Below are 17,248 nucleotides of genomic sequence, written 5' to 3'. Positions count from 1 at the left end.
ATTTCTCAAGGTTTCACATTTAAAGCAGTAATATATTTGATTAAGCATTTTGATTCCATGCAATACAGTAGTCTCAAACATTTGAGGTTCCAAATAAGCTGACTTGCTGGAATTTTAGGAATTTCTTAAACTTTTCTATTTTTTGCCAAGAGAAGCTCTATTTCATTTTGTTCGATTCTTCTGGATAATAGGATTGATTTCAGTTTTCATGAGTCTTATTCCTACTGGAGTCTTTGCTGGATCTCCATGCTGTTCTATCCTTTCTCATCTAAGTTATGAGTCAAGGCTTATTAACATTCTCTTTGTGAGTCTGCCAATTGCAGACGTTACAGCAGAGTTTGACTTCTACATCCTTTTGTTAATCTATGAATACAATGAATGAATGAATGAATGAACGCCAGAACTGGTGGAAAAAAAGTAATAGTGAAACACTCTCTCCTAAGACTGCCACTTAGCGTTCCGCAACAAAATGGTCAGTGGAGGTGACCGCCGAATAGGGGTTGTATGACAGGAAAAGAACTTTCCAGGAGGTTTTAAAATAACTGTTTTCAATGTCACACAAAAATGTTATGTTCAATTTACTTACAATGCTCACGTTAATGAGCATTTACTTAATGCTCACTTAACAGATGCATATATAGTGAAACCTCGCTACAATGATATCACGATAAATCCCTCTACAATGGTTTTTTTTTTCTTCAAATATTCAGGGTTCCCACTTGTCCTATTGTTTGGTAAAATATCCTACTTTCAGATGATTTGCGTAATTGGTTTTTTAATTAAGCAGTAAATTATCGATATATTGCCAAATATCACAAATGCTGTAATTTCAATGAATGATTCTGTCAAAGCAGAAATTGTATCATTTTCATAGCTGTTTGGGGTGGTATGTGGATCATTTGGTTCATTTTTCATTTGTTTAGTTTGAGGGTTCATCAAGTATAGTCATTAAAAACTTGTCTCAATGGTAAAAAATTTGGAACTATTACTTCATGGTCTTGGACAGTAACATTCATCATTCAAAATTATGGTGTACATTTTGTGTTTCGGTATCATTATGTATATTGAGGTTTCATTGCATCTTATGCAGAACTTAAAATACCAGATCTGATCAATAAATTCCTTAATCTGTATTATCTGGGATCTATTCTTTGTAGCCAGTACTTCAAATGTTTTTTCATAACATTTCTTTCACTCCCTCACTGTTCTACTGAATTTCTGAAGAAAGCATCCTCAAAGCTGAAATTTCCACATCCTTTATCTATTCATTAAAGATCGTAGACTACATTTGTCTGGTTTACCCTGTCATCCCGGGAGCAAACTTTCTCGCCAGTTATCAGCAACCATATAGCCTTTGTCGTCCTGTTTATAAATGTTTCTAACCTGATAGTGTCATACATGAACGGAAAATCTGATCCGAAAAGATATTTATGCTGATGTATAAAGATTATAAGGCTATACAAGAACTACAGCTCTGAATGCATTGGAACGGAAAAAACTTGTTTTTTTTACTTTTATCTACAAGGAAATAACCACTGACAGGTTGACCACTGACCACATTCAGAGGTGGTTTTTTTGTTTGTATTATGTCTATAGAGCCTATTTGTTCCGATGAAAACTAAGGAGCTTCACTGTATATAGGTGCGAGTTTTCTTTTTGAAAGTCTATTTCTGTTTCTACATAATCAAAGATAACCCTGGTCCTGTTTATCGTGTATTATCGAGACTACTGTATATGCACTGGTCTTCAACATTCAAGCTTTCTCAAAAGTTACACTTCAAGTAAATAATAAAGTTCATGTTTCTGTTCATCAAGTGTAACTTGTACCTGCCACATCACTTTCCTTAAGGGAATTCCCTTAGATAATCACAGAAAAAATAGAGCCTGGACAAGTTTAAAACAAAGTAAACTGCATAGCATGAAAAGATTTGACTGTATTTATTGAAAAACATGCTATCATCGTAGTGGTTGTCAGCAATTAGTGTTTCTTAAAGAAATTTTTATTGGCTGTATTTTTTAGAAAAAGGCTAGCAAAGAATTTGGGTGAAAAAAAACTTCTGAACCCCCACCCCTGAAAAAAGTTTCTGCCAAAGTGACCACTTTATGGATGTCTAGAGTGAGATCCTACTGTACTTGTATTTACCGAGAATGTAATGCTGCTTCTAAAATATATACATGAATTTTACTTTGTTTTGAATCAAATGAGATTGTGTGACATTTATATTGTGAAGGTTGACAACAAATTTGTGCAGTCAAAAATTTCTATATTGCTGGTGTATTGGTTTTACAAATGTTTTAAGTAAATCATTTTATACTTGAATATTAATTTTTTTTTTTTTTAATTATAGCGTCATCAAATCGTAAGTGGAGCTGTTGAGCCAACTGATGAGGAATGCGACTTTCCCACAGATTCTGAAGAGGAGGAGGAAGAGAAAGAAATTTCAGAAGGAATACATGTAAGTAATGTCAGTTTTCTTTTTATGAGAGTGTAATTTAAAAGGGTTGAATAGAATTTTTTTTTTTTTTTTTTAACAAGTACAGTGATATCTCTGAGATAATTCGTTCCAGAAGCATGTTCGTCAGCCAAAACACTTTCCTATAGATTTTTATGGGAAATCAATTTGTTTCAGAAACTGCATCAATTTTTTTTTTTAAAACAAGCAGTAAAGGCTATATAAAGACACCAATCGAAGGTTAAAATGAAGTTTTAAAATTGGATAAATTTAGAATTTACTGGAAGATGATACTGAAGATTTTATTTTACCATGTACATAACCAACGCTAGCTTTAGTCTTCTAAAGCTGGTGTGTTGACACAACCCAGTTAAGGTTGTAGGTATCATTCGTTTTTGTAGTTTAATCAGCTTGTTTCTGTATCTGATATGTACATGCAGAGTAGCTCTTAGAATAGCAAATGGAAAAGAATAGCTCTTTAGAATGTCCAGATTGTTCAGTTTCATGCTAACAGCCTTGCACTGAAAGAAGTGTATTTTGAAAACAGGCTTTTTAATGCATTTTCTGTAAGAATCTTATTTTTTATGAAATGGTTTAAAAACTTAAAGTGGAAACGTGCATGCTGACATTGCTGCTGATAATGATTGGTGTTAAAATTCAGCTCGTAATGCTACTGCTTTATGTTGGTACATGCATCAACAAAAATGTTTTAGCCAAATCTATATTTATTAGCTGAGATGGAAAAATCGCGAAAAAAAAGCTGTTAACCGAAGTATCATTTAAATTATTGTAAAATTTATATTTGGTAATATAGATGGTAAATAGATGATAGATTTTTAAAGTGTCTGTACAGGGGTTTTAATCTAATGGAATAAATGGTATCTGAAGCCTTATTTTATTTATTTTTTTGGATTTTGTACTTTGGTTATTCTTTATTTTGATCAAAACTTTCAGGATCATAGTATTAATATGGTCTGTATTACAAACATTAGTAACTTGAGAAAAACTAGTATATTTCTTGAAATGTATGAACTTATTTATTTTTTAATTGGTTAACATTATTTTGAATCAATTACAATAAGATAATAAGTATTTAACATTAACATTAATTTTCACATTAGGATGCTATTCAAAAAATGAAGATTGAAGGAGATGCAGAAAATGAAACTGAACCGAAAGGTAAATTTCTAATTGTAATTTATCTTGGGTAATTTTGCTACTTGAAAAATGTCTTGTAATCCACTTATGTAAATTTCATTCTCTAATTATGAAACTTAAAGGTATTGTTTCTCCTTGGGGTTTCTGTGTTCACTTCTCAAATGTTCTGCGGCCTCTGGGAAAAATTAAGCAAATCAAAATTTAATAAATTTGAAATGGCCTGCAGGACTGTCATAGAAATGAGATCTATTGGTCAAAGGTTGAGAACCGCTGCCTTTACCTTTTCTGTGGTATGGCAGAAATCCTTTAAAATTTAGTCTTTTTTTTTTTTTTTCAGCAGATGTGAACTGGGGGAGAGGGTATGGGAGAAGTTTCATTGAGAAATTAACTTTACAAAATATCTGGGCTTGTCACAATTTTAAAATCTGGTTTTTAAGGAGGTGAGATGTCTCATCAATGTCATGTACAAGGTTAAGGAGCAGGCTGGTCATTATTTTTTGAAAACTGAAAATTCGTCTAGTTACATTTATGCATTGATACCTCAGGAAAACCTCATTTGTTCTGCAATAGTATTTAGAAGTCAAAATGAGATTCCCCATAGGTTTCTATGGAATATGTATCATTAAATGTGTTTCAGGTACAGTGAAAAAATTTTAATTTTAAGACAACTTATAAAACATTAAGAAACTTTTTAAAAAGTCAAATCTATGAAAAACTGAGATAAAAAAACTTAACAATTGGTTGAAGGAGAATTCAAAGTGATATCAAAGTATTCAAGTGAAGATAAGATCTAGCAATCTTTTTATTTTACACCATGTTTACAACTTATTGGCTGTGTAGCTGTTATTTGTGATGTGGTCGACTCTTTTCAGAGTCTCGTACATGATGGAAAAGATAAGAATAATGTCCAAGTCTTTCAAACTTGCAAATGTAATTCATGAAAATATAAAGTTTCTCGGATCTAATTTAAAAAAAGCTTGGGTAATGAATTCTAAAGCAGTAGGATATAATTTAGATAAGGGGTGTACATTTTCAGTCTGCAGGTCGAATACGAGATAGTTACTTCTTGTGCTGGCAACAAGATGTTGAATGCATTTATACTTTTTAGGTTATGCGCTCTTGGTTGAACATGTAAGATTTGTCGAACCACAATGCACATCAATCCAAAATTATTTCAATAGCATAATGATTCGCATATGTTTATGAATCTTTGAGTTGAATGTTTATTGCGTGGTTATAATACTTGTCTAAATATTTCCATTGCTTTTCTGAATTTCTTAACTTGTATTGTAGATGTCAAAGGAATTCCGGATTTCTGGCTTACTGCTTTCAAAAGTGCACCTGTGATAGCAGAGATGATAGAGGTATGGAAGTTTATGGCAAAATTATATAGTCGATCTTTTTAACAAAGTTCTAGTGTTCTGGACAAGATGAGGATATTTTGGTTCTCTTGCCCTTTGTAAAAATTTAACATTTGTCATTCCTGAGGTGATTTCTCCAATGTGAAAAACTTGATAGTTACAAATTTAAGCGTCACACCTATCTATACATATTAGTCAAGGTTAGGAAGTTTTTATTGAATGTAGAAAAAATAGAAAACTCATTAAAAAAAAAATATTCTCATAAGCGTGCAGTCAGAATTTATCATTGGAGGAGTGCTGGTATAGTATCGGTTCTGAAATAAATTTCAAGTTATATAAAGAACTTTAATATGCACATATATATGTGAACTATTATTTAAATATGTGCAAGCCTTCAATTTTAACAAATTACTTTTATTGACAAGGAAAATAGCTATATTTTTCACTTTTATTTAGCCATGGTGTAACAACCTTTTTGTTATAGTTGTCAAATTTGAGTAGATAAATCTAAAATTATTTTTAAACCCGCCAAACACACGGCAGTGCATTTATGAGCAAAATTGTATTTAGTATAATATACATTAGACTTCCTAGCCACACCTGGAAAGTCTGTAAACTCAGGGAAATAAAAAAAAAGGTAAGAAAATATAGAAAATATATTTGGCAAGTCTGAGGAAATATGCACATATATTTGATTCAAGAAAATATTCTATGAGAAGGGGGGGGGGGGGAACATGCACACAAAACATTAAAATTAGTTTTAGTTACTGTCTGAGAATACGTTGAGATTTTCCACAAATTTATATTTTTGAAGTAAAATTGAAATAAGCCCACAGCTTAATGCCAATGAGCACAGACATGTGTTCTAAGAGATGCTTCGATATAATGCAGGTATGATGTCAAAATGAAGAAACTAAATAAAATGAGTAAAAAAAAAATGAAATAAAATGTCAAAATAATCACAATACACCAATTTGTAAAAAAATCCGTTATCCAGGTACTCACAGCCAGTGACATAAATGTGATATCACGAGCTGTAATTTATCTTTCTGAATTTCCACGACATTCTAATGGAATTTTGATATAAGTTGCGTTAAATCTGACAACCAAATTAAGAAAAAGTGAAATCTCTATTTTTGTGCCTGTATTTTAAGTTATTGATTAAAAATATCCATTTCTCATTGAATAATTGCCACGTGCTAGTTAAATTCCCAGTGTCTTGTGTATAGTGTAATTAATTTTTATGAAATTCATAGAAAAATTAAAAACTCTTAGTGATGTAAGTGAAAAACACGTGATGAAAATTAAATTTTTATGGGGAAAACATCTTGTTGAATACACATGCTATTCTCACGGAAATGCATGGAAACATTAGTTAGTAAAATATTTTGTAAAAGTTTTATAAATCATTTTGCAGTTTTTATTGTACAGGTTTGATCAAAAACCTTTTTTTTCCTTTTAATTTTTTTTAGTCTTTAAATGCACTTCTGAATAAATTTTCACTGGAAATTATAAGTACAAACATAGGGTTTGCGTGACTGAAATTTCAGAATGATTACTCAAATTTCTAGAAAAACACTGAATAAAACTAAAAGGCCAGACTTTTGGGAACATGGTGTATGTTCCACTGAGATGAAAACGAGCAGAACAAGCATTGCAGGACATATGGTCAACTGTACATGACCATATGTCCATAATTCTGTGCTTAACACGTTGTCTAAAATCCGACAGCAAAACAGTGCACTTAAGATTTCTTTAAAATATTTCACTCTACACATTTTTAATGCAGAGTTCAATTTAATAAATTAACATTGATTATAAAAATGATTTCAGTTTTTTTTTTATTAGCCGCTGTGGTGGTCGAGTGGTTATAGTGACGGATTCGCGATGCGAGGATCCGGGTTCGAACCCCACAGTGGTGGTCGGCTGAAGTTGGTTTTCTGTGGTTCCCAACTTCAAGGCGCAAATGCGAGCCGATCTCCCCGTTAAAGTCTCGCCACAGAGAGCAACAGTCCTACAACGATAAATCATTCAATCGTAACACTTCACTCATAGTTAGAAAAACTGGTGGCAGATGGCAGCACTACACATAACAAGCATTACAGAGAAACAACAAAAACTCCACGTCAGGTTTCACTACATGTACACGCACATTCCCGCATGTACCGATTCGTTGGGGGGGGTGTGGACAGGGTGCATGTGTGGTGGTGTAGATATGGCCTCCAAAAAATGGCTCGGGGATCCATAATGTTCTTAAGTCAGCCACCTCGTTGGGCAATTTGCCTGTTGTGGCGTTGTATTTGTATAGTATGAGTGACCTTGAACTTTAAAATTTTGCTCGAATAGTTGAATTTTTATTTTCAAAGAGTATTAACCATGATTATGACACACATGAGGTATCTTGCCAGACCTTTCTTGTATCATATAAATTAACTTTGGTGTTGTGTATCAAATTATTTCACTGCAGTAAAGTAACTCTTTATGAAAAGTTTTTTTTTTTTTTTTTTTTTTTTTTTGTATGGATATAAAAATGTTTTAGTAAGATATTTATCAAGAAATGCACATATTTTTATAAGAATTTTTCTGCAGGAACATGATGAACCTATTTTGAAACATCTTATTGATGTTAAAGCCATTACTGAAGCCAGTCCAATGGTGAGATTTCAGTATTATTATTCAGTATTATATATCCTATTTCTGCTTTTGTCTAGTGATGGAAATGCCATATTAACATTTTAAACGATCGCTCAAGAGTTATGTTTCAGTGCTGAGGCGTAAAAGACTGGCAATGAGATTTCTTTTGATTTTTAATTTCCTATATGTGTGTCTTTCCATTTGCAAACGAGAAAATCTCCAGTCTAAGAGTAAGCCTACAGGAAATAATATGCGGTCATTTAAATGTTAACAGTCAATTTTTTTTTTTTTTTTTCCTATCAACTCTGGTATTAGTCTAAAAAAATAAGATTTAAACTGCATTAAATTTTCCACTGTAGCATTGCAAGTAGGTCATGCTAACAAAATTTATTGGTTAGGTCATGGTATTTGGTATTTAAAGGGCTTGTTGTATTAGGAAAGAGATGAGTAAAAGATATGTAATTGATATGAGGAGCTTATATTAATTATTTTAATTCTATTTTTTTAAATGTACTTTTTAATTTTTTATGATCTCTGGGGGATAAACTATCAGACTATGCAACCAGGATTATTCAAATGGGAATATTTTGATAAAAATTACAATTTAAAGATAGTCGTTTCTATCAAAAGGAACATGTCCACATTTTTCACATACTTTGGTTATTTTCAACTCTTGATGCTGGACACCCGTGGGACCAAAACATTTGTCTGCTAACGAGAAGTGTACCTTAATAGATAGTAAGATTGTCAGATTTTTTAATGATTAAAATTCAACCTAGGGGTAATATTTTGCTGTCTTCAAGTGTTAATTTTCAGTGCCATAGGGAAAGACTTGCCATTTTGATGAAAATGATGAGGAGGAAGAGGGGTCTACAAAGCTAGATTAAAAGTTTGGCTAATAATTGAGCAGAGTCATATTTAGGGTCAAAATGTGAAGTCAAATTGATTGCAGCGTATATTCAAGACATTTCAAACATGTTTACACATGTAAACTTTTATTTTCTTAATATTCAAATGGGAGGTATTCTAGTTCAGGTGGTAATATAGGTGCCACGTAATACTGGATGACCTGTATTGTATCTATAAAATTTCAATGGTGGGGCATTGAGTGGTTGAAATAATTTGGTATACAATAGGTAATCGTTTTTACAAATCCTTATGGATGTGGAAAAATATTTTGTAAATGGGAAAGAAGTTCAAAGGAATCGTGTATCATTTGGGACCAGAAGATTAGTTTGTAAAACATGCAGTTCATAGACTGTATGTCTATAAAACTGTAGCTATAAAATTATAGTGATGTTGGTAGAGCCTGTTCAAGGTAATATAAAAGGGAGGTGTTCAGTGACTAATATGTCTAAACATATCCTGTGGAATGGCACATATATTTCAGAGCTAATCTTCATAGGTTGTATACAATTTATGTATCCAATGTGTTTTAACTCTCCTTACTTGATGCCAGAAAACTTAGTCTACATCTGAGAAACTTAATTGCCGAATCAAAGTAAATCTGACTATTTTGTGAAAAATTCATATTGATCCGAGATTTTCAAGCAACTGTTTGTACTGTAATTTTATTTCTCAAAATATTTTGAGAAATTAATTTTTATTTCTCTCCCATTTATTTCCCCATTGCATGTTAACTTGTGCGTTGACATTGTAGTCAATTTAAATTGGTAGTGTAAGTCACCCAGTAGATTCTGATTTTAATTTTTTTTCTTCTAATAGGGCTTTTATCTTGAATTCTACTTTGAGCCAAACCAATATTTTTCTAACTCTGTTCTCACAAAGTACTATGAAATGAACTGCAAACCTGATCCTTCTGATCCATTCACTTTTGATGGACCTGAAATTGTCAGGTGCAAGGGGTAAGTGGATTTTTTTCTTATATGAACATAACCTATTGTAAGTGTTTTGTAATTTATTTCATTATCCATGATTGTATGATAGTGATAATCCTGTAAAACAATACCCTATAACAATGTATTTTTTAATTACTGGGCCCCAACATCAGTCTGACCGGACAGTGAATGATTCATCTTGTTTTCCCCCATTTATTTCCCATTACTTGTGTGTATGATTGAGCCGTCTCCCTAACAAAAAAAATCAACCAGGCCCCAGACTTCTATAGGTTGAGAAGCACTGCTCAATAGCAGTGGCTCTCAAACTTTTGTCATCTGTGGCTCCCTTGCCCAAGTCATGATTCATCTGTAGCTTGCCAGAATGGTTTTGTAGATATTTTCGTGGTTATAAAAGAACCATTTTAAAACAAATCTATCTTCAGCTCGTCACGGCGCTCCCTTGGAGCTGCAGCGCACACTTTAAATTTACGTACACTTTAAATTAAGCGCACACTTTTTTTCTCGCAGCGCGAGAAAAATTTACTCTTTACCAATTGCATGTAAACATAACTCTCTGGTCCTGATGCACTTCTCATGGTGCTGATATATTCTATCTATAATACATTTCTCCAGTTCCTTGAGTATTTCATAGGTAATGTGAACTGTATATGTTGCATATGGTTTTTTAAATATAAATTTGAATGGCTGTATAACGAAACCTTTATTAAAGTCAGCTTTTTAAGAACAATAGATTCCTTGAATATAATACAAAAACCTATTTATTCTGTTGCCACCTCTGTGGATAATCGGCTAATTTTTGTGAAGGTTGGAAAGATACATGTTCCAATCTCTCATTCTGATTGTTTTCTCAGTCTTGATTCTGATTGGCTTATGAAATTCGTCAGCAGTACAAAAAAAAATCCCACTTCTGTTGATTCATTAGGAAAACTTAGCATGAAAATGCAAAATAAAGTTGTAAAAGAAATTGATCAGCCATGTCATTTGATCAGTCGAAAATACCTTTTGTTAGTGCAGATAAGATTGGGTCTTAGTTTTTTAGACCTGAATTTTATGATGGGTTTTTTTCTGCACAAACTTTGGCTGGACAGACCCATATTAACAATATTACTTGATGCAGAAAATTTCCTACATGGCAATGTTCTCATCTTTTGATTCCATTTACTATTTGAATTCCTCTTAAAAACTTTAATCTTAAAAAATAGTCAAATAAATTTGATTCAACTGTCAAAACTTGTTTGGAGTAACAAATGTTATTGCAATTAGTTTTTGATACTTATCATTTGCCTTTTTTTTACAGCTGCACAATTGATTGGAAAAAGGGAATGAATGTCACTGTGAAGACAATGAAAAAGAAGCAAAAGCATAAAGCTAGGGGTGCTGTACGTGTGGTTACAAAAACTGTCCAGAATGATTCATTTTTCAATTTCTTCAATCCTCCCATTGGTATTTCTTAATTTTCTTCATAAAATGTTTATTCTATATAATATACTGATTTGACAAAAAACTTTTCATTGATCACTCGAGGGCTATAATGGTGTTTTCTTTCAAACACTGGGTCGCCTGTGCCACGAAAGTTTTCTAAAATTTCTGAAGTCCGAACATCATTCTGTACCTTTTAGTTGAGTTTTATTTCAAGAATGTTAGTTGAATTTTTATTACAATTAGAAGTAAGTTTTTTTTGTCTGGGTTAGTAATTAAACTATTAAAATTTAAAATCTTTGTCAGACGAAAAATGAATAGAATCTAGTTTCCAAGTCTAGAGAAATCATGAAATTTTACTTTGCTGTGATAAAAAGTCACTGAGAAAAAAACTCATTCAGTCCTTGTCAAGCCTATGTTGGCTGTTTGCTCACAGGAAAAATATAAGAAATTAGGGTTTAGAGTACACACACAGGAAATTGGCAATTGCCAAACATGATGCTAAGAGTATACAAGGTTCTTAATTATTGCTATAATTTCTGAGAAGTCAATGGATTTAAATAAATTCTATGAAAGAACCTTAAATATTAATACTCATCTTGCATATTTGTTCTGAAAAGAAAATATGGGATTGGTTTGTCAACTTATATTTAGGTTGGCAAAATAATTTTGATAAATTTTCTGTTTAGGATAAAAAAATTGGCTTTATTGAAAATATGGAAAATAACAAAACACTTATATATAATAAACAATTGGAACCTTGGGAAAACTAGATGTGGGCGCCAGATGTAATTCAAAAATTCTTGTTTTTTCTTTTTATAGTGGTATTTTATGGTTGTTAGAGATGTTATAGAACAATGTGGGGGTTACGTCATACTTTTTCTTCGCGAACTGTCTTTATATGAACTTGCTTATGACTTATAACAAGGGGTTACTGTCAATTAACTCTCAAGCAGTAAAAGCCACTGTAGATAAGTGTGGTGTTTTTTTTTTTTTTTTTTAATGCTTTTTAGTTTGTGTGATAGAGATGAGAGAATTCATAAGTGATGCAAAGTCAAGGATAGTCTATATATTTTGTGCTGGCTTGGCCTGTAATGTTCTTTTGTTAGATGTTACTGGGCTGCAGGGATGGTTAATAATTTTTTTAAATTCCTTGTGTATGTTTTGATACATAATGGGTGCATGATACAAATCTTTTGGAGGGAAGAAGTAGTGACAAATGATCTCTGGCCTGGGAGATCCCTGTTGGCACTCCTTTTTATGGATTTGTTTTTCAGCAAATGAAATAACACTTATAAATTTTGTGCTGGTGTTGAAATGGCGTTTGACCTTGGCTATGATTTGTTTCTCATGTCATTTGTTGGCTCAATAGCAGCAGGGTTTTGGACTTTACCTCAAGGTTATTATCCAAATATTAATTTTTCATTCTGTTTAACAAATTGAAGACTGAAATTAAAGGATGCATATGTCAGTTTTTTCCCCCCACAAAAAAGTTGCAATGAAATGGTTCCCTGGTGGTTGGTTTGTTGTGGGCTGCTAAGGGTAGCCCCATCTCCTAGTTGGTTTCCCTCTTACATAGATTTTTTTCTTGGAATTTACATTTTGGCAATTATGGCTTTTTTTATTCCAGTCTTCGATTGCGCTTGCATATATTGATAGCTTCCCTGAAAATCATGTGAAGTCTGTCTGAATAAACCAAAGAAAAACTGAACAGGATGTCATGGATAGAATCTAAGAAACTAACAAAAATTAATAAGTAGGTCCCAGAATTGTGGATAAAACAGAACTGTAAGGATCATTCCCAAAAAAGTGTACAAACCATTTACGAGACTTTATAATTTTAGGAAATTTCAGAGTATTCTAGTAGTAATTTTTTGCTAGTTCATTTAATTGTCATATGGTATTTCATAATTTCTTTCAGATAGTGTGTAATTTTTTTTAAATCATTTGTTGGAAAACCTCATCTTGCTGTCCCAGCTTGAAAAAGTCAGATTTGGTGTAACTGTTTTTTTTTTCCAAAAGACTTGGCATTATTCATCTATATAGAATGAAATTCCGACAAAACTTTGAGATAAAGATTTCTTGTGAAAATCTTTGTCCCGAAATTTTTCCTTATCTTTGTCCACTACTGTCATTTGGGAAATATATTTTTATTCCAGATTAAATCTAACACTTCTAAGCTCATTGAAAGGTTTTTGTAATGCTTGATCAACAATTTTGAATTTGCCTTTTGAAAAATGACTTATGATAATGATGTAATAGAGTGGACATTCCACAGTGAAAAATAAGATTCATGTTGAGTCTTTATCTTCATAAGTTTTTTTCTTTCATCTATATCAAGTAATAGTACATATAGATATGCTTTGAAATGTAAATTTTTATTTAAATTTTTAATGAAAAATAATTTAGGCATATTTTTTCTGTTGCGTGTTACATATCTCAAACTCGAGGAATAGAACAGAATGCAAGATATGATTTCGTTTTTTTTAGTTTTTCAGTTAAATACCAAAGTTTAATAATACAGATAGTCAAAAATCACTGCCAGGAGCACAGATCTAGAGACGTGTCAAAGGACATTTTATGAGTAAAGGGCATTATATTGCAATACATCCTGTATTTTATGGGACAACCATTATTTTTTTCAGGCTCTATACTCCCTCCCACAACCCACTCTGAATCAGTGATGCACGAATGTGAGATTTATAGCAACATCAAATTGCTATTAAATTTCAGCAAAAAAAATTTTAAGTGCAAGAAGAAAAATCCTGAGATATACAAGTAGTGTCCACTTTTTTAAATTTTGAAAATTTTTACCAAAATTGAATTAAAAAAAACTTCCCCCACCCTCTTTTTCAAAGGTAATGGAGTCTCTGGGACACCTATCACATTGTATATAATGGCTGAGAAAATAAGTGTCTATAGCCTATTTAAGATATTTGTCAAAATGAATATTTTGATAATTTTTCTTTTTGGTGGGTGTGCTTAGGTAAATGTGAACCTGTTTTGATGGTGTTTTTTTTTTAAGTCTCATAATTTTTAATAACCTGCTATGAAATAAAATAGTGCATATAAATTTGTTTCAGCTTTAAAAAAAGATTCATATTAATCTTGTGAATTCAATAGTAATTAAAATTCTAATGTTTTTATTTGTAGCACCAGAAGATGAAGATCAGATGGTAAGCTAGGATTTTATTTATTTCTGATTTTTTAAATGTCATGTCATCGTATTGGGTCATAATATCAGTAACCTGGATTTTGAAAACTATTTGCTGTTTTTCTATATTTAGCCTTGTGATGGGTTCAAATTTCTATTTCTGTTTTTCTGTGTGAATTGATTATGAATTTCTTTGTCTTCTGGTTTTTGCATAAACATAAAAATTCATGAAGCATTGAATTAATTCATTTTAGGATGAAGAAACAAGAACCACCTTGACTGCTGACTTTGAGATTGGAAATGTCATCAAAGATCGTGTGATTCCTCAGGCTGTTTTGTTTTTCACTGGAGAGAATATCATTGATGATGAAGTGAGCTTTTTCTGTCAATTTTCAAATTTTTATATGAACTTGAAATGTATGTTACGGTAAATGTGATAGACAATTGTGCAGAATTGCTATTAGGGTTAAGAGGTTTTTGATATGAAGTGCTTATTTCCCAGCTATCTATTTTGATAAATATGGAAATATTGCTTTATTTTTGTCACTTGACAGTTTTGCAGTACTTCGTGCCCCAAAGCAGAATTGTTCTGCAATGCTACAACGACACAAATATTCAATAATTACACTTCACTCATAATTTGAAAAATTGATGGCAGCACTTCACATTACAAGCATTACACAGAATCAAAACTTTACATCAGGTTCACTACTCATGTATTCCAACATTTTCCAATTTGTTAGAAGTTCCACAGAGAAATGTGTGGCATACTAGATGTTGGTATACTAAGACATGTTCTGCAATGAGCCTTTGGCTGACTGAAAATGTTCTGTGTTAAAAATGACCATAATAGTGTTTTCTGCTTCAGTTTTTAAATTGTTCTGCAGTAGCACTGATTCACCGCTATGCTGTTATGTGGGCATCATGCTGGACTCTTGTTCTGAGGATTCAGGTTTAAATTCTGTTGACAGCACAGTGGTGGTCAGCTGTTTTCTGTGGTTTTCCAGCTTTGAGGTGCAATGCGAGTCTCTATTTGAAAATTTATTTGAAAGTACATACTTGGAGTACTCATTCCGGCATGTATAGGTTCATTAGAAATCGCAGAGGTATATGTGCGAGGTTAAGTGGTAACTGATTGTTCTGTGACATATGTCATCGATTTCAGCATATTCTGCTTTGGGGAAGGGGGCTTCATGCATTTGTACATAATTTGCCATTAAAAGTTAAAAATAAATTGGATTTTTTTTCCGTTTTCCTACTGTCTTGTTAATGTTGTCTATCTTCATATTTATTACCACCACCCCCCCCCCCCCATGCGCAAACATAACATTGCCAAAAAATTTATCCTGGATTGAAGTTCATGCCTTATGTCCAGAAAATTCAGATAATTGATTGACAATTTATATTTACTACGGTAAATGTGTTGAATTGGCAACATTTATAAAACATGTCAAAATAGTTGGTTATTATACATAATCACCTGATTGACTAATCTTTGCTGACTAATGCAAAATCGAAAATTTACAGTTAATCTTTTTTTCTTCAGGCAATGCCTGCAAAGAATGTTTAAGGAATAAATATAGGGATTTTTTTCTCCATGGAGAAATAGTGAATTTGTATAAATTTATGGTTTAAAACCTGTTTTTTAATAAAGCAATATATATGCATCTTTCAAGTGAACATATGATCCTGCCTCTTTGAGCATTTGTATACTCATGTTTTTTTGTTTTATATTTTGCTACTTTAAATGAAAACTTAACGTAATATTTGTTTATATTTCCTATCACCTGTGTCGTCCAGATTACGGAGGTTTTGCTGCAGTAGAATTTTTGAGGAAGTTTTCTTCTTTGATCACACCATAACAAAACCAATCTCTCCGTTCTCTTATCCAGTGATAGCTTTGTTTTCTGTGTTTAGACGCAAGCAGTTTTGAAAAATTTAGTACTATACATTGTTTGAATCATGTGCAATTTAAAATATTTTTGTTTCACATTTTGGCTTATTGAGTCGTATTTTGATATTAGAATAAGAGGGTTGGGTAGTATTCGATTTATTACGAGTGAAAATCGGATAAACAGTACCAAAGATAGCAGTCAATTTTTGGAGGGCATGGCACATTTTCAGGTGATTTTAAGCAGAGTACAGTGAAGTTGCTTATATCAAATCACCTGTTAAAAATTTTCATATGTACATATTGTATTATGAATTTAACCTGGAAAAACTCGCTCAAGTTTTTTATCCCTAAAATGACGTCACAAACATCAAGTAAATTGTCACCACTGTCACTGCAAAAAAATATATATTTTGCTTTTGGAGGGGAGACTGAATTCATATAAAACAGCCAGTATTGGTGTGGCCTTTTAACATATTGGCGAGATGACTTGTATCTGCTTTAATTGTCCTGTTCCGGGCAACATCACATTTCTTATTGTAGTTTTGTTTTGGGAGTAGTAATCAGTTAATTTAACATAAGTGGTTGGTGATTGGTTACTTGGCACTTATCGGCTATGATTTGCCCGATGTGTTTTTGGTTTTTAAAGTTTTGAGTTGTGTGTTATGCTATTTTTAATGTTGAATTCTTTCTATAGTTTGATGAAGATGACGAGGATGAAGAAGAGTTTGAGGAAGAGGATGAAGAGAGCGAAGATGACAATGAAGGCCATTGTTTGGTAAACAAAGAAGTGAATGGTTAATTTGCCTGCCTCATTTGCGATAGCTGATCAAATGTGTCATTCGGTAAATTCTAGACAAGCATTTTTTAATGTTGGTCTTTTTTGCAGGTGAAAAAGAAATCCCATAGCAGTTCTGCCACTCAGAATGCACAGCAAGCACCGCCAGAATGTAAACAGCAATAGGACTGGGTTTCTTCCGCCTTAATTGGAAACGCAGTAAAAGGAGGGGGAAAAAAGAACCTTATATATATAAACTGTTGCATCTATTTTTGCCATGTTCCTTGTTCAGTTAACTGGAAGCACTATTGTCTTTCAGCAAAATGTTCTAGAAGATATGTTGAAATACTGTAATGTAGTTTCTTCTGAGCCTACATATATTCAAAATTTCTGGCAAGTTTTTTTCCTTATTTTAAAAACTCGAGAGGCTTTGATAGCATTTCTGTTTCAATTGTAGTTCGTTCTTCCTGAATTTATTGAATTGCTTTTTTTTTGCGTTTGTGCGGCATTAAGTGTTAATAAATTTTTTTTTTTTACGAAA

The 17,248-nt window shown here is 32.3% G+C and overlaps 1 protein-coding gene across 3 annotated transcripts in view; it reads left to right on the top strand.

The window, feature by feature from the left end:
* Positions 1-17,248, top strand: part of LOC149083030 (nucleosome assembly protein 1-like 4) — a 30,402-nt gene extending 13,154 nt beyond the window's left edge. The window contains exons 5-14 of one of the 3 annotated variants that reach the window (XM_089236131.1): positions 2,349-2,456; positions 3,575-3,632; positions 4,905-4,975; positions 7,562-7,627; positions 9,332-9,471; positions 10,763-10,908; positions 14,038-14,060; positions 14,293-14,409; positions 16,627-16,726; positions 16,819-17,248. In XM_089236131.1, the coding sequence (XP_089092257.1) occupies positions 2,349-2,456; positions 3,575-3,632; positions 4,905-4,975; positions 7,562-7,627; positions 9,332-9,471; positions 10,763-10,908; positions 14,038-14,060; positions 14,293-14,409; positions 16,627-16,726; positions 16,819-16,838 (849 nt within the window). In that variant the 3' untranslated portion in view covers positions 16,839-17,248. The remainder of the gene's footprint in view (positions 1-2,348; positions 2,457-3,574; positions 3,633-4,904; positions 4,976-7,561; positions 7,628-9,331; positions 9,472-10,762; positions 10,909-14,037; positions 14,061-14,292; positions 14,410-16,626; positions 16,727-16,818) is intronic. The other 2 variants (XM_089236130.1, XM_089236129.1) reach the window with 2 other exon arrangements.

The sequence above is a fragment of the Pholcus phalangioides genome, unplaced genomic scaffold (genome assembly GCF_987345545.1).
Source record: "Pholcus phalangioides strain wild (caught in Gottingen) unplaced genomic scaffold, Ppha-v1.0 ptg000009l_1, whole genome shotgun sequence".
NCBI lineage: Eukaryota > Metazoa > Arthropoda > Arachnida > Araneae > Pholcidae > Pholcus > Pholcus phalangioides.
The sequence above is the reverse complement of the archived record's forward strand: the minus strand, read 5'-3'. Positions and strand labels throughout refer to the sequence as shown.